At 39.0% G+C, this 22,621-nt stretch overlaps 2 protein-coding genes across 2 annotated transcripts in view; one reads left to right on the plus strand and one right to left on the minus strand.

Moving 5' to 3' along the window:
- LOC309496975 (protein NLRC3-like) overlaps window positions 1-22,621 on the minus strand; it is a 170,318-nt gene that overhangs the window by 14,824 nt on the left and 132,873 nt on the right. The gene's annotated exons all lie outside the window — the stretch shown is intronic.
- LOC309496440 (piggyBac transposable element-derived protein 4-like) lies at window positions 8,638-16,416 on the plus strand (the record flags this gene model as incomplete). The annotated part of the gene is made up of 4 exons (XM_082166431.1): window positions 8,638-9,138; window positions 9,445-9,534; window positions 9,726-11,234; window positions 16,304-16,416. Exons 3-4 carry the CDS (start codon window positions 10,046-10,048, stop codon window positions 16,414-16,416), a joined length of 1,302 nt encoding a protein of 433 aa, XP_082022557.1. The 5' UTR covers window positions 8,638-9,138; window positions 9,445-9,534; window positions 9,726-10,045.

Here is a 22,621-nt window from a genome sequence, read left to right on the forward strand (position 1 = left end):
TGTTTAAGTAATTTGTATAAAACCAACAGGATGTCCAGTATCTCAAACGCTTGCTAATTACTTTTAATTCGGCCACGCCCACTCGCGCAAAAGAGATTCACATGCAAATCTCCACATGGAACGCGAACGCCCTCGTTACCTCAAACACAAAACACCAAAACACTTCACAAGTCTCTGCTTTTCGTCGAGTTTGGAAGACGCGCTGTGAGCTTACATTGGATTTACATCAGAAGAAGAACGCGATTTGAAGACAAGAAAGATGTAAGGTAAGAAATTCTTACTTATTAGTTTATGGTATTGTTGCATAAACTACACATTGCAGTTGAACTGTTGCTAGATATATGGTGAATATTATACTATTTAGACCCGTGTTTACTGTTAAATACTGTTTGTGGATATCTGCTCAAACATAGATATGTATAACCATAATGTTTAATATTTTGGAGCGCGATGGCGTTTGAATGTATCATATTTTGGAGCGCGCTGTGGGTTTGAGTATCATATTTTGGAGCGCGCTGTGAGTTTGAATGTATCATATTTTGGAGCGCGCTGTGGGTTTTGAATGTATCATATTTTGGAGCGCGATTGCGTTTGAAAGGAAAAATGCACCAAACATTAGGCTTTATGTTTTTACTATTATCTCATTTCATATCATCATAACGAATGGAAACATTTGAAGTAACATAAGATAATCAATATATTTTTCTCTAGCATTGTTACTGAAATCTTTTGGAAGATTTATAGGCTGCTTTGTAAAATAAAATTATTTTATGCAGTACTGCACATAGCTTATGCCTACAAGGCACAACAAATATGGTGTTCTTTATATTATATATTGTTGGAAACATTTGTGTGTGTGTGTGTGTGTGTATTCTGTGAATTTTAAAAAGCAATTTTAACCAGAAAAATCTAAAATGTATTCCCAAAATCGTGCAGGCCTAGTTTCTCTTGATACCAGTATGTTCACTTTTTTCTTTTCTTTCAGGGACCAGATGCAACTGAGTCCTGCTGACTTCAACATTCACATGAGTCTCTGTACATGAACATGGTAAAGTGAAAATCAAACACCTTGGAAATGGTATGTACAATGTTTTTAGGAATGGCACAAAGGTCTCTGTCTTTGGATCATTGTTTTCAATGTGCTCTTTTGTCATTTGTATTTTTGGATTATGTTGTGTTGTAAATAAATCCAAACAATCTAAAAGCCATTCTTTTTTAAATCTCCTCATTCTTTGTGCAAGGTTGCTCTGAATGACAGGGCCTGATCGCTCCTAATAGGGCAGTTAGGGGAGTGTCTTTGTCTTTCTCAGGTGTTAAAAGCTTACATATTCATGAGATGATCACGCCTCTTCGAATATGGCTTTGTCACACAAAACACGTCTTAGAAATTTTAAATCAATATATTGTCTTATCTGAATGAGCAGTCAGGGTGATTTTCACATAGTTTTGGAGCAAATATTCTAGGCTACGTCATACAATTTTCAAAAGTCTTGTGAAGAAATAATCAGTATGGGTTTCATGGCCTTATTTCAGTGACAATTTTTTTTTGTATTTTCACAAACCACGCATAAATGTCATTATCTCAAAACTACAAACTTTTACATACATGCTGCTGATATATTATTGTAGCAGAGTTTGTGCTGAATACAGTGTAATCAGACTTTAGCCATGAAAATGTCACTAGTAACAGAAAAAAACACAAATGTCAGAGCATGTCAGAACACCTCCATGGCCCAGAAAACAGCTCAGACCTCAGAGGGTTAAAGAAGTAGTTAAATTTACTAAACTTAAAATAAAAAAATTAAAAATAAAAAAACAAAGCTAATATAAAAATACACATGTAGGTTTGAAATTCTTTAGCACATTTATGTTCACCAACAACAACAAATATTCAATAACAAATATTTTAGCTAAATATATTTATAATTTAGTGCTAATGTATATTTTAGTCAGAATAATTGCGCTCCTCTTCTATTGCGCTCCGTCTGTTCGGCGCGCATGCACGCGGCGGCGCTCGTTCACGGAAGTTTAGCTTGCAGAAAGCTCGCCCACTCATGACAGCAAACTGGAAATATTGACTTTCTAACATTTACAGATGGAGAATATGTCCGTGAAATGTAAGTTATGCACTGAGGAAATTATTGGATGTCACTTCAGCTTATGGCTAAATATTATTAGAGGTATATTTGTTTCCACCAATCGCTGCACAAGTGAAGTTTACGTATGATGACGAAAGCACGTTAGTGCGAGCCCTCCCGTAACCCATAGAGAATGCATTGCAAAATCTTTGAATGTAAGTCTATGGGAACACTCTGGGCGATTTTCGGCCATAGTGAAATCGCCCAAAAAGAGGCGCCACTCCACAGAACGTAACTTGGCGCTGATTGGACTATATCCAGAGGCAGAACAACAGTGAGTGACTGCTAGCGTAACTCTGTGGTTGAATGAGATTGTGATTAAAAAAGTCCCTTTCACACTTTGGTGGTGCGTCGCCCGATCGCCCTAATGAAGAAACCGCCGCTGCTTAAGAGTCTGAATTTGACCTGGATCTCTATGAGCTCCACACAGCCCCTGGAGCTCCACAGTATCCATCTCTAAAATCCTAATATTTTTAAGAGTGTCCCCAGTGACATTAGAAGTATACTGATTACATAGTTTTTGTATATTTAACTTCCCAATATCCCACCATAGCTGTATTGAAGTGAAATTAGGCTTTTGACTTCTCCATCCCATCCCAAAAAAAAGTAAACATTGTCCAAAAGCAGCATCCTCAAGCAACGTATTGTTAAAATGCCAGTATGCACTCTTTTGCTTAACAGATTCAATGAACACACAAGCTTCCACCATTGAATGGTCAGAAAAACCAACAGGACAAATAGAACAAGACTTAAAATACTGTACTTGATGTTTAAGACAATAAAAATAATCCAATCGTGCTAACGAAACAGAATTGTCTTTCACATGAGCCCAAGTGTATTGTAATATCTTTAAAATGAAAGTTCCTCCAAACATCCCAAAGTTGGTAGGTTTTAATGACGTTTAACAATTTACGTATTGAAACCATATGTGGTTCAATATGATTTCTGTCAATATCATAACATGTACAATTAAAGTCACCAGCAAGTATAAAAATGTTTTCCATATCACACTGTTTAAGCATAAAACGTTTTGAAAACAAAACTGCTAACCCAGAACTAAGAGAGGTCTTATGACTAAAAAAGATATTTCCCTCCCAATCCTTCAGCCATTCTACTTCATTTTCTTTTGTACTATAAGTCTCTTGTAAAAACATAATATCTATTTTTTTAATTTTGATTAAGTCATAGAAGCTGCATCTGTTTTTTAGCATCCCTCATCCCATTATCATTTAGGGAGGCAATTTTAAAAGTGCTCATATAGCAATATAAGCAAACAACAAAATATTGCATTATTCTTGTGACTCATTCTGCATTGTCTGGGTGCGTGCTTTTTGCACAATTTTCTTTAATCTATACACCTCTGGATTCGACAAACACTCATCACCCTTTTGTTTTATTTGATTTTTTCATCAATAAACAGAGAGAGATCCGGAAAAAAATCTATCACCTCAACATTTCTCATTCCTTTTGTACCCTGTAAGAAATTCTTCATCTGTTCTAAACTGTAGCCACTGCGATCTTGGCTCCCATTATCTTCCACAGATGCCTCAGAACCCTCTTGCTCACTTCCTGAATCAGGTACATCAGACATTTGCTAATTTTTCTACTTTTTCTTAGATTTATCAGCTGCTTCACAAGGATTTAATTTTCTTTTTACTGCTGGTACTTTAAAAATGTTCTCCTCTTCATTAAAGATTTCATTCTCTACCTCATCAATCTCAATATCCATTATCTCATCACTTCTCAGGTTTCCCTTTTTACACCCCTTACTTCCACTGTCCTCTTTCTCCACATGTACTACATTCGTTTCTGCCCTTTCATCAGCTTGCCTATCCCTTTCCACATTAATTCCTTGGTCTACATTTTGACTTTGAGGTCCATTCTCATCAGCAGCGTTTACTAAACGGCCTTTTTCAGGGCAAGCTCGTGCTAAATGCCCTTCTTTTCCACATCCAAATGTAGCCAAGTCAACAGGGGGCGCTGCTGGGCATATTTGTAAAAGGTACGCTGGGCCTTTAAATACAGCACTTCCTTTGAAGGCTTGTAGTGCCCGAATTGTTTGGCGTGCAGGTGGTGGTTAGTCGCTGGAAGAACAAGTTCTGTTGATTGTAGATGTGTGCTGAAAACTCCTACTGCTAATTAATTTGGACTTTGGACTGGAGCAGTAGCTGCTGAATGTTTGAGAAGTGTACTTTAAAAGCCTTCACATGTTAATGAGTTGGAAGAGCAGTAGTTGCTGAATGTTTGGTACGAAATATTGCCTAGAAGTGTACTTTAAAAGCCCTCACATGTTGAGTCGGATGAGCAGTGGATGTTGAAACAGCGGTTCAGACACCTGTGGCACACAATAAAGAGTCTTGTGCTGTTGATCACTGTTTTCCCTACCCTTATTTTCGTTGGTTTATTTAATTTTTGTTTTGTGAAATATCACTCATTTAGTTTTGTATTTTCTTTGTATTGTTTGGTTGGCCCAGTATTAGTCGATTTGTGTTGTATTTACATGGTTTATTTTTGTGTTTCGCCGCTAGGCCGTTCTAGCTTGGAGTAACCAAGAGAGGGGACACATTCACTTCCACTTATATGAGTGTGGTGTGGAAATGGTGTGTGGTTGAGTTTGTGTATTATTGTGGTGTATAGGACATTGTCTTTCCTTTTGGGGTTGATGTGTATTTTTAGATTGATGTGTTTCTTTTTAAGTGTTATGTCACACCATCTAGTTACTACTACTTCTGTAACATCAGTTGCCGCGTTTTTGAGTGAAACCAAATGAGACCAGAACTTATGTATTTAAATAAAAAGGTTTTTGTTTATAGAAGTTCTGCCTTTGAGTTTATTCATTGAATTGAATAGCCGTGCGGGGAAACCTTTAAGTGATTTGGGGATCTCCTACCCAAGTAAAATTGGAGTGGCATAGTCAAGAGCAGTTTAAAGTAAATAAACATTACTTAGCCCCATTACACAAAGCACTTCATGTTTTCCGTTGTAGCAAAAATAACATAATCAAAACCATCAACTTTGAACTTGAGCAGCATTTATTTCCTCAATATCCATTCTCAATATCATGTAAACAAATCGTCGGAAAGAAACCACGTTTTAACAGGGGAGATTTGCAACCCATCGGATTTTTTTTTTATTGCTGACGCGAACTGTCCGTTTCTAGACAGTTCACGTTGCAAGGTTTCATCACCAATGAACGGGGGTACATTTGACAACAAGACTGGATTAACAATGCTGGATTAACCAGTGGAAAAATCTTAACGAAACGATCATTGAGAACTATGCCACTTTCTACAATGTCGTTAATTTTTCAACTTTGTCCAAGAACAAAACAACCGCTCCGTTCATCCTAGACGCTGATCGAATACTATCGTGACCCACTATCTCTCCCACCGCTAGAACAGTCTCCTCAACCGAGCACTCAGCGCCGACCGGGACCTTCAGCCCGTGCCGCTGAGTGAGCTGGGCAAAACTAACCTTCTCCGCCATCGTCATAGCCGCAGCTAAAAGCTGTCCGACACGACCGACTAAACCGCAAATCCTACTTTCAGTGCTTTGTAACTGTACACAGAGATAAAAAAATAGAAATCCGCGAAAGAAAGAAACATTTAAAACAGACAGACCTTCAGATGAAAGGAAAAACCGCAACCACTCTCCAAGTCAGTCACACTCCACTCACTCAACAAACGCTCACGCATGCGCAGAGAGAAAGAGAGAGAGAGAGAGAGAGAGCATGTGTTCAACACACACAATCACACAGTAATCCTGTTCACTGTTTATATATATAGAGAGAGAGAGAGGATTAAACAACGTTTATTAAATTATCATTTATATCTTACACACATTCACAATAATAAAAAATAAAAAAAATAGATAAAACACATAAAACATTAATTAGATATTCAAAACCAACTGACCCTCAAAAACCTCACATAAGATATCTTTACAACACCAAATATCACAAAAAAACATTTCATTTTTCACCAGTTTGTAGTACGCAAATTCAATCTTGATTCTTCCACCCACTAGTTTTCTAAACATCATTTCCACATCAGTAGAGTAATGGTTCCACATCCAAGTTGTGTTCCTTCATTTTTTCTTCTTTTCCAGATTGCTAATTTTGCTGTTCCCAACAAAATATTTAGTAAACATGTCATCCTTCTCATAGAATACCTATCCTTAACACCTCCAATAAATATTTGATCTGAAAATTCATCAAAATCTTTAAACAAATCTTTAAGAAAAATTGGTAATACATTCCAGATCTCCTGTCAGTTTTGACACAAGACGATCAGATTTCAATCCTGTCACTTCTTTAAGAATTTCAACCGGCTTCCACCGATCATCATCCAAGAGGTGTCTGATTTTTACAATCCCATTGCGCTACAAAACTGCAGATACGCTTACTGAAGACAACAGTCTTGTTTGGATCATTGGATTGAAAAATAATGGTTCTTCCAGAATCCAATGCCCTGTGTCATCACTACTTTGATCCATTTTAAAAACTGTTTCCCAGGACTGAAACATTGATTTATAGAAGGGAGTAATCTCTGACAGACTCACCTTCCCCAAGTCCATTATGAACAAATGTTTATCCAACCCAAGCCCACCTGCGTTCTTCAAAATTAATCTTGCAGTATGGGCCCAAGTCAAGTCTTTGTGATATAAAAGTCTTTGTGCTGCTTGTATCCTGTAAGAAATCAACCGACTTCTCACATCCACGAGCCCTTGACCTCCTTCATGGACAGGTAAGTAGAGTGCTGCAGCATGGATCCAGTGTGCTCCACTCCAAATTCATGCAGTCTGTTTTCTTTCGTTTTTAATAGTTTTGTTTAAAATAACACATTTCGAGCTTTCTATATATTTCTCTGGTATTTTAGGCAGAGCTTATGAGTTTGGGTTCATTTATGAGGCCTCCAGTTCCTGCTATTTTTAATTCTTATGTATTAAATACAGGCAATTGGTTGATGAAACAAGTATTAATTGTATCTTAATTTTAATAGAAAACGAAATTCACTTTAAAGAAAGGCTTTATACAAAAAATAAACTTAATGAAATGGTCAAAATCTTGTCTGCCCACTCCATTTGTCTCGCGATTGCGCATGATCTTACTCATGCTTTTCACTTTTCATATAATCAACATAAATGAAATAAAAAAAAAGAATGATTTTATTTAAACCTAAATATGAACTAAATTGTTTTATTTAATGACTAGGCTACAACACGTCTGCCTTCAGAAGACTTTATACAGCATAGTAGAGTTGTGACATTCGCGAACGAACCGATTCTTTTGAACGGCTCATAAACATGAACGATGGGAGCCGAGTCGCGTCTGGAGGGGAGCCGTTCTTTCTGTCGTTCTTTTTTTCCTATGCGTGTTTCACACAGATGCACACAAATTAGCTCCTCCGCAAGACAGAACAGTTATAGGGGGAGGGGCGCACCCAGCGCAGGGGTGCTACTGCCTAACAGCATGATGATAGTTGTGCACGCATCCTTGCTATCAAAATGTTCTTTTGTGATACTGTTCTTGTATAGAAATTTTTCACTAAAAGCTGTTTTGCACAGACATTCATTGCAGCCCACTTTGTTATTGTTCATTTAAGACTTGAAGGGGCTGATGTCCTATTTGCAAAGTTTACAGCAGTAATAGTAGTAATAGTGGACTGTATGTAGACATTTCCAGTTTATTTATTCTAATTTTATCTACAGTATATATTTAAAACTTTAAATATTTTTTGTTTTCTATCAAAATGTTCTTGTGTGATAACAATGTTCTTGTGTGGAAGTGTTTGTAGTAAAAACTGTTTTGCACAGAAATTCATTGCAGCCGGCTTTGTTTTTGATGTTTATTTGTGAGTAGGTATTGTATGAATAACATAAGTCAACGTAGCTTTACACATACACACACTTTGTACTAAAGGTAAATCCAAAATAGTGATGTCACTGTCTAAGCAGAGGGATGTTGTGCAACCCTATGGAAAATAGTCCACACATGACAAATGAGGTAATAATCAATATTTCAGAATAATTCAAACTCAGATATTGGTGTGTGATATCTGAGTTTTAATTATTTGACTACAAATCTCACCTCATCATTCCTCCCAGTGATTATTTCCAGGATAAACTGAGATGCCCCCAAGCTGGCTTCTTAAAACTGACTAAATATTTAAAAAGAGCCAAAAGAGCCGTTCTTTTGAACGGCTCTTTGAAAGGAACGGATCGCCAAGATCCGGATCCCCTCAAAGAGCCATAAATCCCATCACTACAGCATAGCCTAGACATGCTGTATAATATGTACAACGATATGTTTAGATCATAGGCCTGTATGAAAGTTAGAATTTTGAAATTAATTTAGAAAATATTATGTATGTTTAGATTATATTTTGACTAGTGTTTATGCTGCCTCATTATAATCAACGAAGAGTGCTTGCAAATATCTATTGCAAATGTGTGTATGTGCTGAAATGTGTAAATATGCCCAGCTGATGAATTGCAAATGTGTTAATGTTTACGTTGCGCTATCTCCGGTAATGGCCCATTACACGCAATAAATGCCTACAGCACGTGTCTACAATTATTTGCATCAGTTATTCATATAGACTAATGGTAGGCTACTATACTTTGAAATATTTATGTTATAATAGTTTTCAACTTTTTTTAAAACAGGAATGTAGCTGCATCTCCTTCATCTGCAACTCGGAGGGCGCGCAGCAACACAGTTGAACGTCAGAAAGAGTAAGTACATATTTACCCATGTTTGTTCAATTTTGTTTATATACTTATTACAATATGAGCCTGTATGAGTTTATTTATTTTTGGAGGTTGGTTGATAATGTTACATATTTTTTCTTTGTGCTATCTTATCAGCATGCTAATGCCCATCAGTTGTGCATGTGCTGGAATAGTACTCTATATGATAATAATAGTTTTCAACTTTTTTTGAAAGGAATGATGTAGGTTGCTCACTCTCACACAGCAACACAGACAGAAATCAGAAGGAGTAAGTACATATTTACCCACTATTTTACAGATGTTAGACCAATTTTGTTTATATACTTAGTGATGCTACAAATGTACATGTGCCTGTGTGGATTGCCAGACACAATTGCAAAACACAATTACCAGACACAATTGCAAAAATTGTGGTGTTATGTATGCACAATATTACAATTAGTGATTGGTAATGTTAGTATAAAAGAGCTTATTTTTGTTGTTTTACCAAAATGCTGACTGTCCATCAGTTATGCATGTGCTGGCATAGTACTTTGTTCAACCTTTATTAATATTAATATTATTATTTTTATAGGAATGTGGTAGCATCACTCTCAACCTCACCTGCAACTCGCACTGGGAGGTCACGCGACAGGTGTCGTTCAGTTTTGAGAACAACTGAAAAGTAAGTACACTTATTCCCTTTCTTTCAGATATTAGTATAATTCTGTTTACATATTCTGGTTTTACATAGTCCATACAAACATTATGTGTCTGTATGGCTTTGCATCTGGCCAATGTTACTTATAATGATTGAAATGCAGTTGTTATATTTTGTGTAATAAACATGCTCACAGTTGTTTGTTTGTTTTACAGCTATAAAGGTGATGGTGATCATCAGACACCTGTTGCAAAGAGGGCCAAGACAAACATTCAGACAAGCAACAAGCAGTCTACTCTGTCATGGAAAACAGAGACTGACATTGATATGGTTCCACAGACTCTGAGATTCCTGCCTGCACGGGAACCTGGACCACAGCTGAGTCCAGCTGATGCACACACTCCTCTGAGTCTCTTCAAAATGTTTTTTTTCTGAGAATGCAGTGTCAACTCTGTGCCACAACACCAATGCTCAAGCTGCTGGTGCAATTGCAAAAGGCCGCAAATATAAATGGACTGATGTCAGCATCAGCGAGATGTACAGATACATTGGGCTGCTTTTTTACATGGCCATGGTGAAGATGAGCTCCCTCAGCGACTACTGGCGGCAAGACAGTCTTTTCTCTTTGCCTTTTCCTGCCACAGTCATGTCCCGGGACAGATACCGCACCATTTCATGGAATGTGCACATGAGTCACCCAGATGCAGATAAGGAGAATGACAGAAAGAGGGGCACACCTGAACATGACCGGCTTTTCAGGGTCAAACCTCTCATGGACACCATACGTCATGCTTGTAAAGCCATCTATCATCCTAAAATAAACTTAGCTGTCGATGAGAGAATGGTGGCATGCAAAGCACACACAGGTATGACGCAGTACATGAAAGCCAAACCAACCAGATGGGGTTTCAAGTTGTTTGTTCTTGCAGACTCATCAAATGGATACACTTTGGACTTTTCTGTGTATACAGGAAAGAACAACTTTCCTTCAGGCCATGGACTGTCACATGATGCTGTAACATCTCTTTTGGACTGTAAAGTTTTAGGCTCTGGGTACCATGTGTACATGGACAATTTCTACACAAGCCCAAAGCTCCTCAAAGACCTGTTTGCAATGAAGTTTGGTGCATGTGGGACTTACAGGGACAACAGGAAGGATTGCCCACGTGATGCAACTAATTCACTCTCCAAAAAATCTGCCAGAGGATCCATCAGGTGGATTCGGGATGGCCCTCTTGTATTTGTGAAGTGGATGGACACACGAGAGGTGTCTGTCTGTTCCACCATTCAATCTGCTTATACAGGAGACACTGCGCAGAGGAGGGTGAAAACACAAGATGCATGGAGGACAAAGACATTTCCATGTCCTGCACCTGTGATTGCATACAACAAACACATGGGGGGTGTGGACCTGTCCGATCAGCTCTTACAGTACTACACTGCACAACACAAAACAATGAAGTGGTACAGAAAGATCTTTCTACACTTCTTGGACATTGCTGCCACCAATGCTTTCCTTATCCACAAAGAGTTATGTGGTAACATGACCCATAAACAGTTCATGGAACAGCTTATTGCGGAGCTCTGTGGTGTGTCACAGAAAGTAGCACCAAAACAAACCAGTAGTGACCATGTGCCGGTTCCAGGAGCTGAGCTGGGCTCAGATGCAAAGAACATTTGCACAGATGGTCGCAAGATCTGTGTGCTTTGCAAAGGACAGCTTGGTAAAAGGCAGGACACACCTTGGAAATGCCAGGCATGTAATGTTCACTTGTGTCTTCAGTTGAACAGGAACTGTTTTCAAAAATGGCACCAAGACATGTAACTATATTCTATCTGCCTTTATTTTAGTTTATTTTGCTCATTTTGCATTATTTTGCTTTATTTTGCTTAGAGCCCGCATCAACGGGGCATAAGCATTTACTGTGAGATACCTGCAAATTTAAAACATTTAGTTCCTCCTCATAGAGGAATTACAATAAAACAGTGAAAAACAAAACCTTTGAATCTCCTCTACTTTGTTCAGGCTGCCTCTCTTGATGGCCCATTAGTCATTGGGGGAGTGTCTATGTCACACCCCTGGTCTGAATCTCATTAATATTGATGAGCGATTACCCCTCCCACGCATAAACCTCTTCTGACAAAAAAAAACTGTTTTACAATGTTTAAATCAATGTATTGTTTTAAGAGAACGATCAGGCAGGATGAATTTCACATCATTTTGAAGCCAGAACTAGAAACGACAACATATATTAGTCAAGAGTCTTGTGGGCACATATTTAGAATGTGTTTTGTGGTCTTATTTCAGCAACTTTCTTTCTTTCTTTTTTTTTTTTTAATAACCACGCATAAACATTATTCTCTTAAAAATACAAAGATTTACAAGCATGTTGATCAGATATTATGCTAGCCCTGTTTGTGTTATATAGAGTGAATTTACACTTTTGCCATTAACATGTTTATAAATAACTGAAAAAAAAACAAATGTCAGAGCATGTCAGAACACCTCCAGGGCCCAGAAAACCGCTCAGACCCCAGAGGGTTAAATTAAATTCAAAAGTAATCATATGGTGATCTGAAAAACCATTAGGCAAGATAGATACATTCACTACCTTATTATTCCAAATCTTGCCCAAATAAAATCTATCTAACCGAGCACCACTAACTTGATTATCTGATGCATTTAACCATGTATATTGTCTAACTCCTATGTTCCTACTTCTCCACAAGTCTATTAAATCAAACTCATTTATAATTTTTAACAATTGGATGCTTGACTGATTATGTGGCTCCTCTCCATTCCTATCAATTATAAAATTAGTTGTGCAATTCCAATTACCCCCAATTATCATGCACACAGTGTCATACATTTTTTTAATAACTGTTCTCAATTCCATAAAAAACACAACACGCTCATGTCCATTATTAGGAGCATATACATTAATCAAAACAAATATAGTTCCTTCAGACTCTACTTTAGTTAAAAGTGCTCTACCTTTTACAATTTCCTCTGTTGATAGAATATTTAGGGGTTCAAGCACGAAGTGCTGAAACCCTATTGTAATTGCCCTGATTTTTATTATTTTTCTTCTGCCGTAAAACGCATCGTGCAGCCCAAACTGTAAGAGCTAGAGCTTTGAAACTTTGCCATATGGTAGTACAAAAATCGAGGAGAGGTTATCAAATTATGACCTCGATTGGCCAATAGGTGGCGCTATAGCATCCAAAAGCGCGAAACTGGTCATAACTCCTAGACCGTATGTCGTAGACTCAAGTGTATTATATCATTGGAAAGTTGGACACCTGTAGAATAAATGTATGTTCTTTGGAGTCTAAATATCAATAATTCTCGAAAAAAAGTGGAAATTTCCATTGACGGTCGCTAGGGGGTGCAAAATTAGCGTTGTGGGTGGAGCCTATTTTACTAAAACGGCTATAACTCGAGAAGTAAATGAGATATCTTCACCAAACTCGGTACACATGTGTATGAGTTCAATCTGGGGTCACAGTAAAAAAACCGCGTCGATTGGCCACATGGTGGCGCTATAACACAAAAAAACATATAAACACCTATCCGTTTGTCCGATTGACTTGAAATTTGGTATGCAGTGTCTTGGTCCAAGGTGCCATGTATGTCTAAGGATATTGGCGTATCTCAAAAAACATGGCCGCCATCAGCCAATGAAGATTGAGCACCTATTAGACAAGGTTAACGGAGGCCGATCGGAACGAAACTCGGTGGGCATGTTCAACTCATGGCCCTAGAGGTCTGTAAGAATTTTGAAAGAAATCGGCCACTAGTTGGCGCTAACGAGAGTTTTATGGCTCTGTAATCACGTGGTGTTACACTTATCGTCACAAAATGCATATCATTTGATAGATCTGCTCATGCTGAACAACTTTGCCTCAAGAACCATTGCTGTCAATCAAACCGTTCATTAAATATTCGTGAGCATGTTACTTTTGCGAACTAGTCCTAGGTTTTTCGCCCGATCGGAACCAAACCAGTCTAGGAGAATTATCTGGACTCTCTAGATCAATAATTATCAAAAAAAAGTTGAACTTTTGCATTTGGATGGCTGTAATAGGGTCATTTAGAAAATGGCCGTGGTAAAATGCACTCAAAAGCCTATAAATCCTAAACAAAAACTTGATGAGCATATGTGACATAACATCATTAACAAGCATGCAAAATTTTATGGAGATCGGACCATAGGTGGCGCTATAACTGTTAAAAGGCTTTAAAACCATATATTTCCTATGGTAAATTGCCTGTATTGGCTGTAAATAGTGTTTTCCATCTATGATCATATAATGTTCATATAATAATGTTCAAAACCAGTGCAGTACAATTCTCTGGACTCTCTAGATAAATAATTATCATAAAAAGTATAACTTCTTCATTTGGATGGCTATAATAGGGTCACTTCAATATGTAGCCTTAAAATGAATACCATGACATTAGGCTTGGGCGGTATTCGAATTTTGATACCGTCAAACCTCCTCCCTATTTTACCGGGGTATACGGTATTACCGTGACTAATTAAAAATTATGTCATAATGGGCTCAGACGGCATCACCAAACTGTTGGCTTGTGCCTACACCGTTCAGAAACTGAATGCCAGATCAGGCAAAAAAAATTAAAACGTGCACGTTGTGTCTGAGTCCGGCCGACGGCATTAACTGCTATTATGAGCCCGAGCCCACCATTATTCAACATAATATCTGTGTGCGTGCAACAAGCAAGAAGTGCCTTTGTAATCTGGTGACGCGTGTCCATTGATTTTTATTAATAAAACTTTTCTGCAAAGATGGAAAATGACGATCGCCATCTCTGTAGTGAACGCTCCTATAGAGAGAAATGCATATCATTACACAATCAGAGAGTGGCCTTTTTCTTTTCATTTTGAATTGTTTTGTTTAAAGAAATTGACGATCGCCATCTCTGTAGTGAACGCTATAGAGAGAAATCCACACCATTGATTAATCAGACTATATTTCTTTTCGTTTTGAATTGTTTTTTTAAAGAAATTGACGATCGCCATCTCCATAGTGAACGATACAGAGAAATGCACACATGGATTACTTAGCCTAATCAGTGAGTAGCCTATTTCTTTCGTTTTAAATTTTTTTAGTTTAAAGAAATTTCAAGCTTTATTTATATATATTTGTCATGTCTGTGAGGCATAGCCTACACTGAGTTTCGGTTAATTTATGAGATTTCAATGCAAGTGACCGCGGCATGCCAGCGCCCATCATGTCATGATTATATTAAATCCAGGCAATTGGTTGTTGAAAAATGTATTAAAATTAAGATACAATTTATACAAAACGAAATTCGTTTTAAAGAGGCCTTTTACAAAACGAAATTTATTGAATTGGTCAAATCCCGATGCATCCCATCTTATTTGTGCTGTTCACTTTTCATAATCAACAAAGATGGAAAAAATAACATTATAATATTTTAACAAATACGAAACTTAATGCGCTTATTTAATGAACTCGAGAACAAAATGCATCCTGGCAGCAGTGAGTGGGTGGTTGTTTCGGAGATGCGACATTAGGTTAGAGGTGTTTACATCTCTCGCGGTCACCTTTTTATTGCACAATTTACAAATTGCCTCGTCAGTAGCCTATTTACCGCCTCTCCCTTCTCATTTGGTTGGAACCAGAAATATTAGCAAACTGCAACCACACATAAGCATTTTTTAGGCAATAAATAAATTATATATATTATAAGCTATATAGGCTAAGTGCCGGTAATGACGGTATTGAAACTGATACCGGTGCTATTTTAAGATCCCGCGGTATCCGATATTACCGTAATACCGCCCAACCCTACATGACATATTAAGCCAATAAGTGGTATTTTACTGCCCCCTGCTGTCATTTCATCATACTACTCCCTAATATTGTTATATAATTCATATTTAGACTTTATAAAATAATCATTTTAACATTTAACATGAAAACGAAAGTAAAACGGCATTTAGGCCACGCCCCCCCAGTACAAATTCACTCATAACTCGAAAACAGAAAGTCATTGCGCACTCAAATTTTGATGGTAAGGACCTCTCCGGGCTCTTGATCGAAACGTGTCATAGCGTGCCTCGGGAGCGGGACCCCCGATTTTGAACGACCGTAACTCCCGACCCAGACCACCCTGAACCTAGTGTGAGAGCTCATTGGAAAGGGCCCGTTCTTGGCTAGCTTCGATTCAAATGTGGTGTAATTTGCCCTGGGCATTCCAGAGATAAAAGCCCTAAAAGATATACCTTTGAACGGTCATAACTAAGACAATAAGTGGTCTTCTAGTGCCCTCTGCTAGCCATTCTACTTATTACAGTTTTTTCTGAATGCTTAAGCGCTAATTGTGATTCTTGTAGCACAATTTCTAAAACTATTAATACGTATAGCAAAACCATTCACTGAGTTTGCAAAACTAAAAGCACAAACACTGCTTTGCACTCAGTTTGCAATTTTGTAACACACACTTTGCAAAACTGTAGGCACAATTCACTGCACAACACTCTTTTTGCAGAACTTTAAACACAACTCACTGCTTACACTCAATTACCAAATTTCCAACACACTCCTAGCAAAATTATACACATGTATGGCTATCATTAACACTATTTTGCCAACTGTCTGGCACACTTTCACATGTGAAAACTCTTTTAGATAATTAGTTCACTTTGCAATCAGCCTATAAGCACTATAAATAAGCCACAGGTAAGCTGTCTGTGTGGAGTACAATGGAAGGAGCAGTAAGAGTGAGAAGAGTGAGAATCAGAGGAGGCCGAGGGAGAGGGAGAGGACGTGGAGGTGAAGAAGTTGGAGGAAGAGGACGTGGAGGTGAAGAAGTTGGAGGAAGAGGACGTGGAGTTGAAGAAGCGAGAGGGTTAGAGGAAGTTAGAGGAAGAGGACAAGGAGGAGCAAGAAGAGGACGAGGAGGCCGAGGGAGAGGACGTGGAGGTGAAGAAGCGAGAGGGTTAGAGGAAGTTAGAGGAAGAGGACAAGGAGGAGCAAGAAGAGGACGAGGAGGGGAAAGAGGAAGGGAAGAAGAGTAAGAAATAGAATAACTGATGACATCAGAGCTACAATAGTGGACCATGTCATCAACCATGGGATGACCCTGAGGGAAGCTGGCCAACGGGTTCAGCCTAATTTGAGCCGCTACACTGTGGCAAGCATCATTAGGACATTTCGAAATGAGAATCGGTAAGTACTTTGTAGCACTGCCATACTCTAATGAGAAACACAACAGTACCATACATGCAAAAATACTGAAATTGTTACTTTACAGAATTGCTGGACGTCCAGATGTTGGGGGCAGAGGAAGAATGTTCACTCCAGAGCAAGAGACCCATGTAGTGAACATGGTGATTGCCAATAATGCAATAAGACTGCGCAAAATACAGCAGCGCATAATTGATAATGACACCATCTTTCAAAATATACACAGTGTAAGCATTTCTGCACTAAGTCGTGTACTTGCGCGCCACAGAATAAGAATGAAGCAAATTTACAGAGTTCCTTTCGAGAGAAACACAGAACGTGTAAAGCAACTGCGATATGACTATGTGCAGGTAAGCTATAGTGTCATTGGTTCTGAATTTGGAAGTGCATACTGTAGTGCTGTGCATGGGCCTGATGTGTTGCATTTGTTTTGTCTTGTCCAGAGAGTGATGGAACTAGAAGCAGATGCCATGGGACATGAGCTACTTTTTGTAGATGAGGCCGGTTTTAACCTCAGTAAAACCAGGAGACGTGGCAGGAACATTATTGGACACCGTGCCATCATCAATGTCCCAGGACAACGTGGTGGTAACATAACCATGTGTGCAGCTATAAGCCAAAATGGTGTTGTTCACCATCATGCAACCATAGGCCCATACAACACTGCACACATTATTGCATTCCTGGACACCTTACATGACATGCTCACTGTTCAGAGACCAGAGCATACCCAATATGTCATCATATGGGACAATGTTAGTTTCCATAGGGCTGCTTTGGTTCGCAACTGGTTTACAGACCACCCATCCTTCATGGCACTCAACCTCCCTCCATACTCTCCATTCTTAAATCCCATCGAGGACTTCTTCTCTGCCTGGCGCTGGAAAGTGTACGACCGTCATCCTCATCAACAGGTAGCCCTTTTACAGGCAATGGAGGAGGCATGTGGAGATATTGACCAGGCATCATGTCAGGCCTGGATACGGCATTCAAGGAGATATTTTCCCCGGTGCCTTGGACTGGAGGATATCGCATGCGATGTGGACAAAATTTTGTGGCCGGACCCAGAAAGACGACATGATGTAGGCTGATTGTCTTTTTTTTTTGTTTTTGTTTTTTGTGAAATTACTATTTTGTGTTCTGACTTTGTCTTGGTTTTGATGAGTGTGAATAAACACCAATACTTGAAGTTTGGATCCTTGTATGTTTACATGACACTATGACAAAAGTATGACCTCAAATTGACATCTGTACACAGAAAGCAAAAGCCAGATGTGTTTTGTATTCATACCATCAGTGTGTAGTTGGCACATTGTGTGCTTAGTAGATGATGGCTTGTGTTTACTGTTTGATACGAAAACACCATTTTTACGAAGGTATGAAGAGTTAATCTAGCTGTGTTCGCTTTTGCAAGAGAACTACAATGTTTTGATAATTGGGTGAAAGGTTTTCTTATTTGTGTGTAGAGTTTTGCAAAAATAGCCAATAGTTACAAAAAATGTGCTTAAGCAATCAGAAAAAACTGTAATGAAGTCTTTTCACATGTGCTTTTCACATGTGCTCACATTTATATTTAGACTCTAAAAACCACTTATATAACAATAACTATTATAACAACACAATTAGATTTTGTCAGTGTTTATCACTTCACTTGCACTGACACTTCACATAATTGCTAGTAATGTGGTAAATCATGGTAAATCACACTAGAAACATGATAAATCATAGTAAATAATACTAGAATGTGGTGTATCAAGGTAAATCATGCCAGAATCATGGCAAATCATTCTAGAACGTGGTTTATCATTGTAAATCATGCTAGAACAGGGTAAATCATGGTAAACCATGATAAATCATGATAAACTATGGTAAACCATGCTAGAATCACAGTAAACAATGGTAAATCATACTAGAATGTACTATATCATGGTAAATCATGCTAGAATATGGTAAATCAAGGTAAACTAAGATAAAATCATGGTAAACTATGTAAATCATGCTAGAATCATAGTAAATAATACTAGAATGTGGTAAATTGTTGTGGGAGGAGCCTATTTTACTAAAATGGCTATAACTCAAGAAGTAAATGAGATATCTTCACCAAACTACGTACACATGTGTATGGGTTCAATTTGAGGTCACAGTAAACAATTTTATGGAGATCGGACCATAGGTGGCGCTATAACTGTTAAAAAGCTTTAACACCATATATTTCCCATGGTAAACTGCCTGTATTGGCTGTAAATGGTCTTTTCCATCTATTATGTCAGTGGTTACATGCTTGCTAAATAAAACTTAATAACTTTTGATGCTTTTGTGCTTAAAGGCCTTAACTGCTTGAACCCCGATAAATGCTGCTTGCAGCTTTAATTACATTTAGATTTTTAGAAAAAAGAATGGCCACCCCAGCACTTGTGTTTGTACCATGGCTAAGAGCATACTTGATGACGATCAACATGGCGCCGATGTATGGCGACACGCTACAAGCCTCTCTCACGCCACGCTTAGTGTTAGTTTTAACCTTATTTATTAGTTTGATAATACAGCCTATGTCCCTCTCTATTACTTATGATCGACAGACTTTATTGGACATTAGACAAAATGTTCCAAAACTGTCTACAACATCTATGATACCTGTGGATATTATCAAAATGATCAGAAAACTGGCGCTCTGGAAATCAAACGCGATATGGGCGAAAGAGAGGAAGCGGGGGACTGCTGGTGAGGTTACGGAATCGACCTACACGTCCTCCATGCTGCTGGCAAACATGCAATCTATCAGCAATAAGATGGATGAGCTTCGCTGCCGTGTTAGTGTCCAGCGAGATCTGGGAAATTGCTGTGTGTTCTGTTTTACCGAGACATGGCTAACATCGGATTATCCTGACAGTGCCGTACACTTGGATGGCTTCTCCGTATTTCGTTCGGACCGAGCTAAGGACACGACCGGTAAATCGAAAGGTGGGGGTGTGTGCTTTTTGGTTAACAACTCGTGGTGCACTGACGCGGAAGTGATCTCTAACTCCTGTTCGCCGGTCCTTGAACAGCTTACCATCAAATGTCGGCCGTTTTACGCACCACGAGAATTTCCATCAGTTTTACTCACTGCAGTATACATACCTCCCCAAGCCAACGCCAAGGCAGCCCTGGATGAGCTCTGTGACGCTGTCAACAGGTGTGAGAGGCTGCACCCGCAAGCCCTCTCCATAGTAGCCGGGGACTTCAATCATTGTAATTTGAAGTCAGTGCTACCGAAATATTATCAACACGTCAGCTGTGTAACCAGAGGCAACAAAACTCTCGACCACTGTTATTCAACCATCAAGGGAGCTTATAAATCTGTCCCCCGGCCGCACTTTAGGAAATCAGATCATTCCTCTGTACTGCTGCTCCCCGTGTATAAGCAAGAGATAAAGAGGGAGAAACCCACTGTGAGGACAGTACAGCGCTGGATTGCTGAAGGTGAGCTTATGTTGCAAGATTGTTTCGATTCTACTGACTGGTCAGTTTTTAGTGATTCTGCTACCTTGCATGAGTACACTGAAGCAGTTACTGATTATGTTAAATTCTGTGTGGACAGTTGTATTCCCACACGTACTTTTTGTGTTTACCCTAATGAAAAACTTAGGTAAACAAAAACGTACGCGCGAAATTGCATGAGAGGACAGTGGCTTTTAAATCTGGGGATGATGCTCGCTACAAGAGCGCAAGATACGAGCTTAGGAATGCAATCAAATCTGCTAAAAAACAACATCGGGACAAGATAGAGCGATATTGTTCTGAAGGGGACTCCAAGCGGTCACTAGCTATAAGGCCAAACCTAGCGGCGTCCTAACAAGCTCTGCTTCCTTCCCAGATGACTTGAACAATTTTTATGCTCGTTTTGAATGCGCTGCTGAGGCACTGACGCGAGGAACATCTCCAACTGGGGATGTGCATGTTAAAGTACCTTCATACGGGAACACACACACAGACATATCATCTCCCGATGGGGATGCCTTTGGCAGTCAAGCATATCAGGTCTCAGTTGCTGATAAATGCAAAGTTTTTAAAGCTGTGAAAATAGGGAAGGCTGCTGGGCCTGATGGCAAATCAATCATAATTCCTGTGCCTAAGAAAACAACTGCCACCTGTATGAATGATTTTAGACCTGTAGCCTTGACTTCTGTGATAATGAAGTGCTTTGAACTGCTTGTGAAATCATATATTAACAACTTTATTCCTGTCTTCACTGATCCACTACAATTTGCATATAGATCAAATAGAGCTGTGGACGATGCTGTATCTTTGGTTTTACATACTGCACTTCAACATCTAGAGGGTAGGGATACGCATGTCAGGATGCTGTTCGTTGATTATAGCAGTGCCTTCAATACCATCAGACCTTCCATTTTAATATCTAAAAGCTGTTAGACCTGGGCCTCTGTACTTCCATCTGCAGGTGAATACAGGACTTTCTAACAGGCCGTCCCCAGACAGTTAGAGTAGGCACTACATACTCAGCCCCTATACTGTTAAATACCGGAGCACCTCAAGGTTGCTGTCTTAGTCCTCTATTATATAGTCTGTATACCTATGACTGTATTGCAAAGTATCCCACAAATAGTATTGTGAAATTTGCAGACGATACTACTGTGGTAGGACTCATTGACAGCAATAATGAAACTGCCTATAGGGATGAGGTGAGTAATTTGATCATGTGGTGCCGAAGAAATAATCTGTCCCTGAATGTGGGGAAAATTAAGGAGGTCATCATAGATTTTAGAAGAAATAAACCCACACATACACCTGTCTACATTAATAACTCTGCAGTTAAATTGTTAATACTTTTAAGTTTTTAGGCATTCATATTTCAGACTCCCTTTCATGGTCTTTCCATATCACCTGTGCCATTAAGAAGGCACACCAGAGGCTTTACTTCTTGAGGTGTCTTAAGAAATATGGTATGTCACTTAACATTTTTTTAAAAAATGTACCGCTGTACAATTGAGAGTATATTGACAGGTAATATTACAGTGTGGTTTGGCAGGGCTACTTCAAGTGAATTGAATCTTCTGACAAAGGTGGTTAAAACTGCATCAAAAATTATTGGGGTTCCACTGGAATCACTCCAGGACATTTATTGGAAACGCAGCACTAGGAAGGCACTGGGTATTATACAGGATGTTAGTCATGCGGCACATAGTCTCTTCTCCCAACTCCCATCAGGGAGACGTTTGCAGAGCATCCCAACGTTTTAGGGACAGTTTTTACCCACAGGTTGTGAGGCTACTGAACGATAGTGCAAGAGGAAGGAGGGTTGAGGTTTGAGCGGATGTTTTAAATTTATTTTTATTTTACCTTATTTATTTATTGGTGCTGAGAGAGTGCTAAGGCACATTGTATTTCATTGCTGTGGTACTCTAATACGTGGAGAGAGAGAGAGAGAGAGAGAGAGAGAGAGAGAGAGAGTGTGTGTGTGTGTGTGTGTGTGTGTGTGTGTGTGTGTGTGTGTGTGTGTGTGTGTGTGTGTGTGTGTGTGTGTGTGTGTGTGAGAGAGAGAGAGCGAGAGAGCGAGCATGTGTTCAACACACACAATCACACAGTAATCCTGTTCACTGTTTATATATATATATATAGAGAGAGAGAGAGAGTGTGTGTGTGTGTGTGTGTGTGTGTGTGTGTGTGTGTGTGTGTGTGTGTGTGTGTGTGTGTGTTGACTGTGCGTGTGTGTTTGAGTGACAGAGAGAGAGACAGACAGAGAGTGTGTGTCTGTGAGAGAGAGAGAGCAAGAGAGAGCATGTGTTCAACACACACAATCACACAGTAATCCTGTTCACTGTTTATATAGAGAGTGTGTATGTGTGTGTGTGTGTGCGTGCGTGCGTGCGTG

This window comes from Leuciscus leuciscus (genome assembly GCF_965113295.1).
Source record: "Leuciscus leuciscus genome assembly, chromosome: 4".
NCBI classification, from domain to species: domain Eukaryota; kingdom Metazoa; phylum Chordata; class Actinopteri; order Cypriniformes; family Leuciscidae; genus Leuciscus; species Leuciscus leuciscus.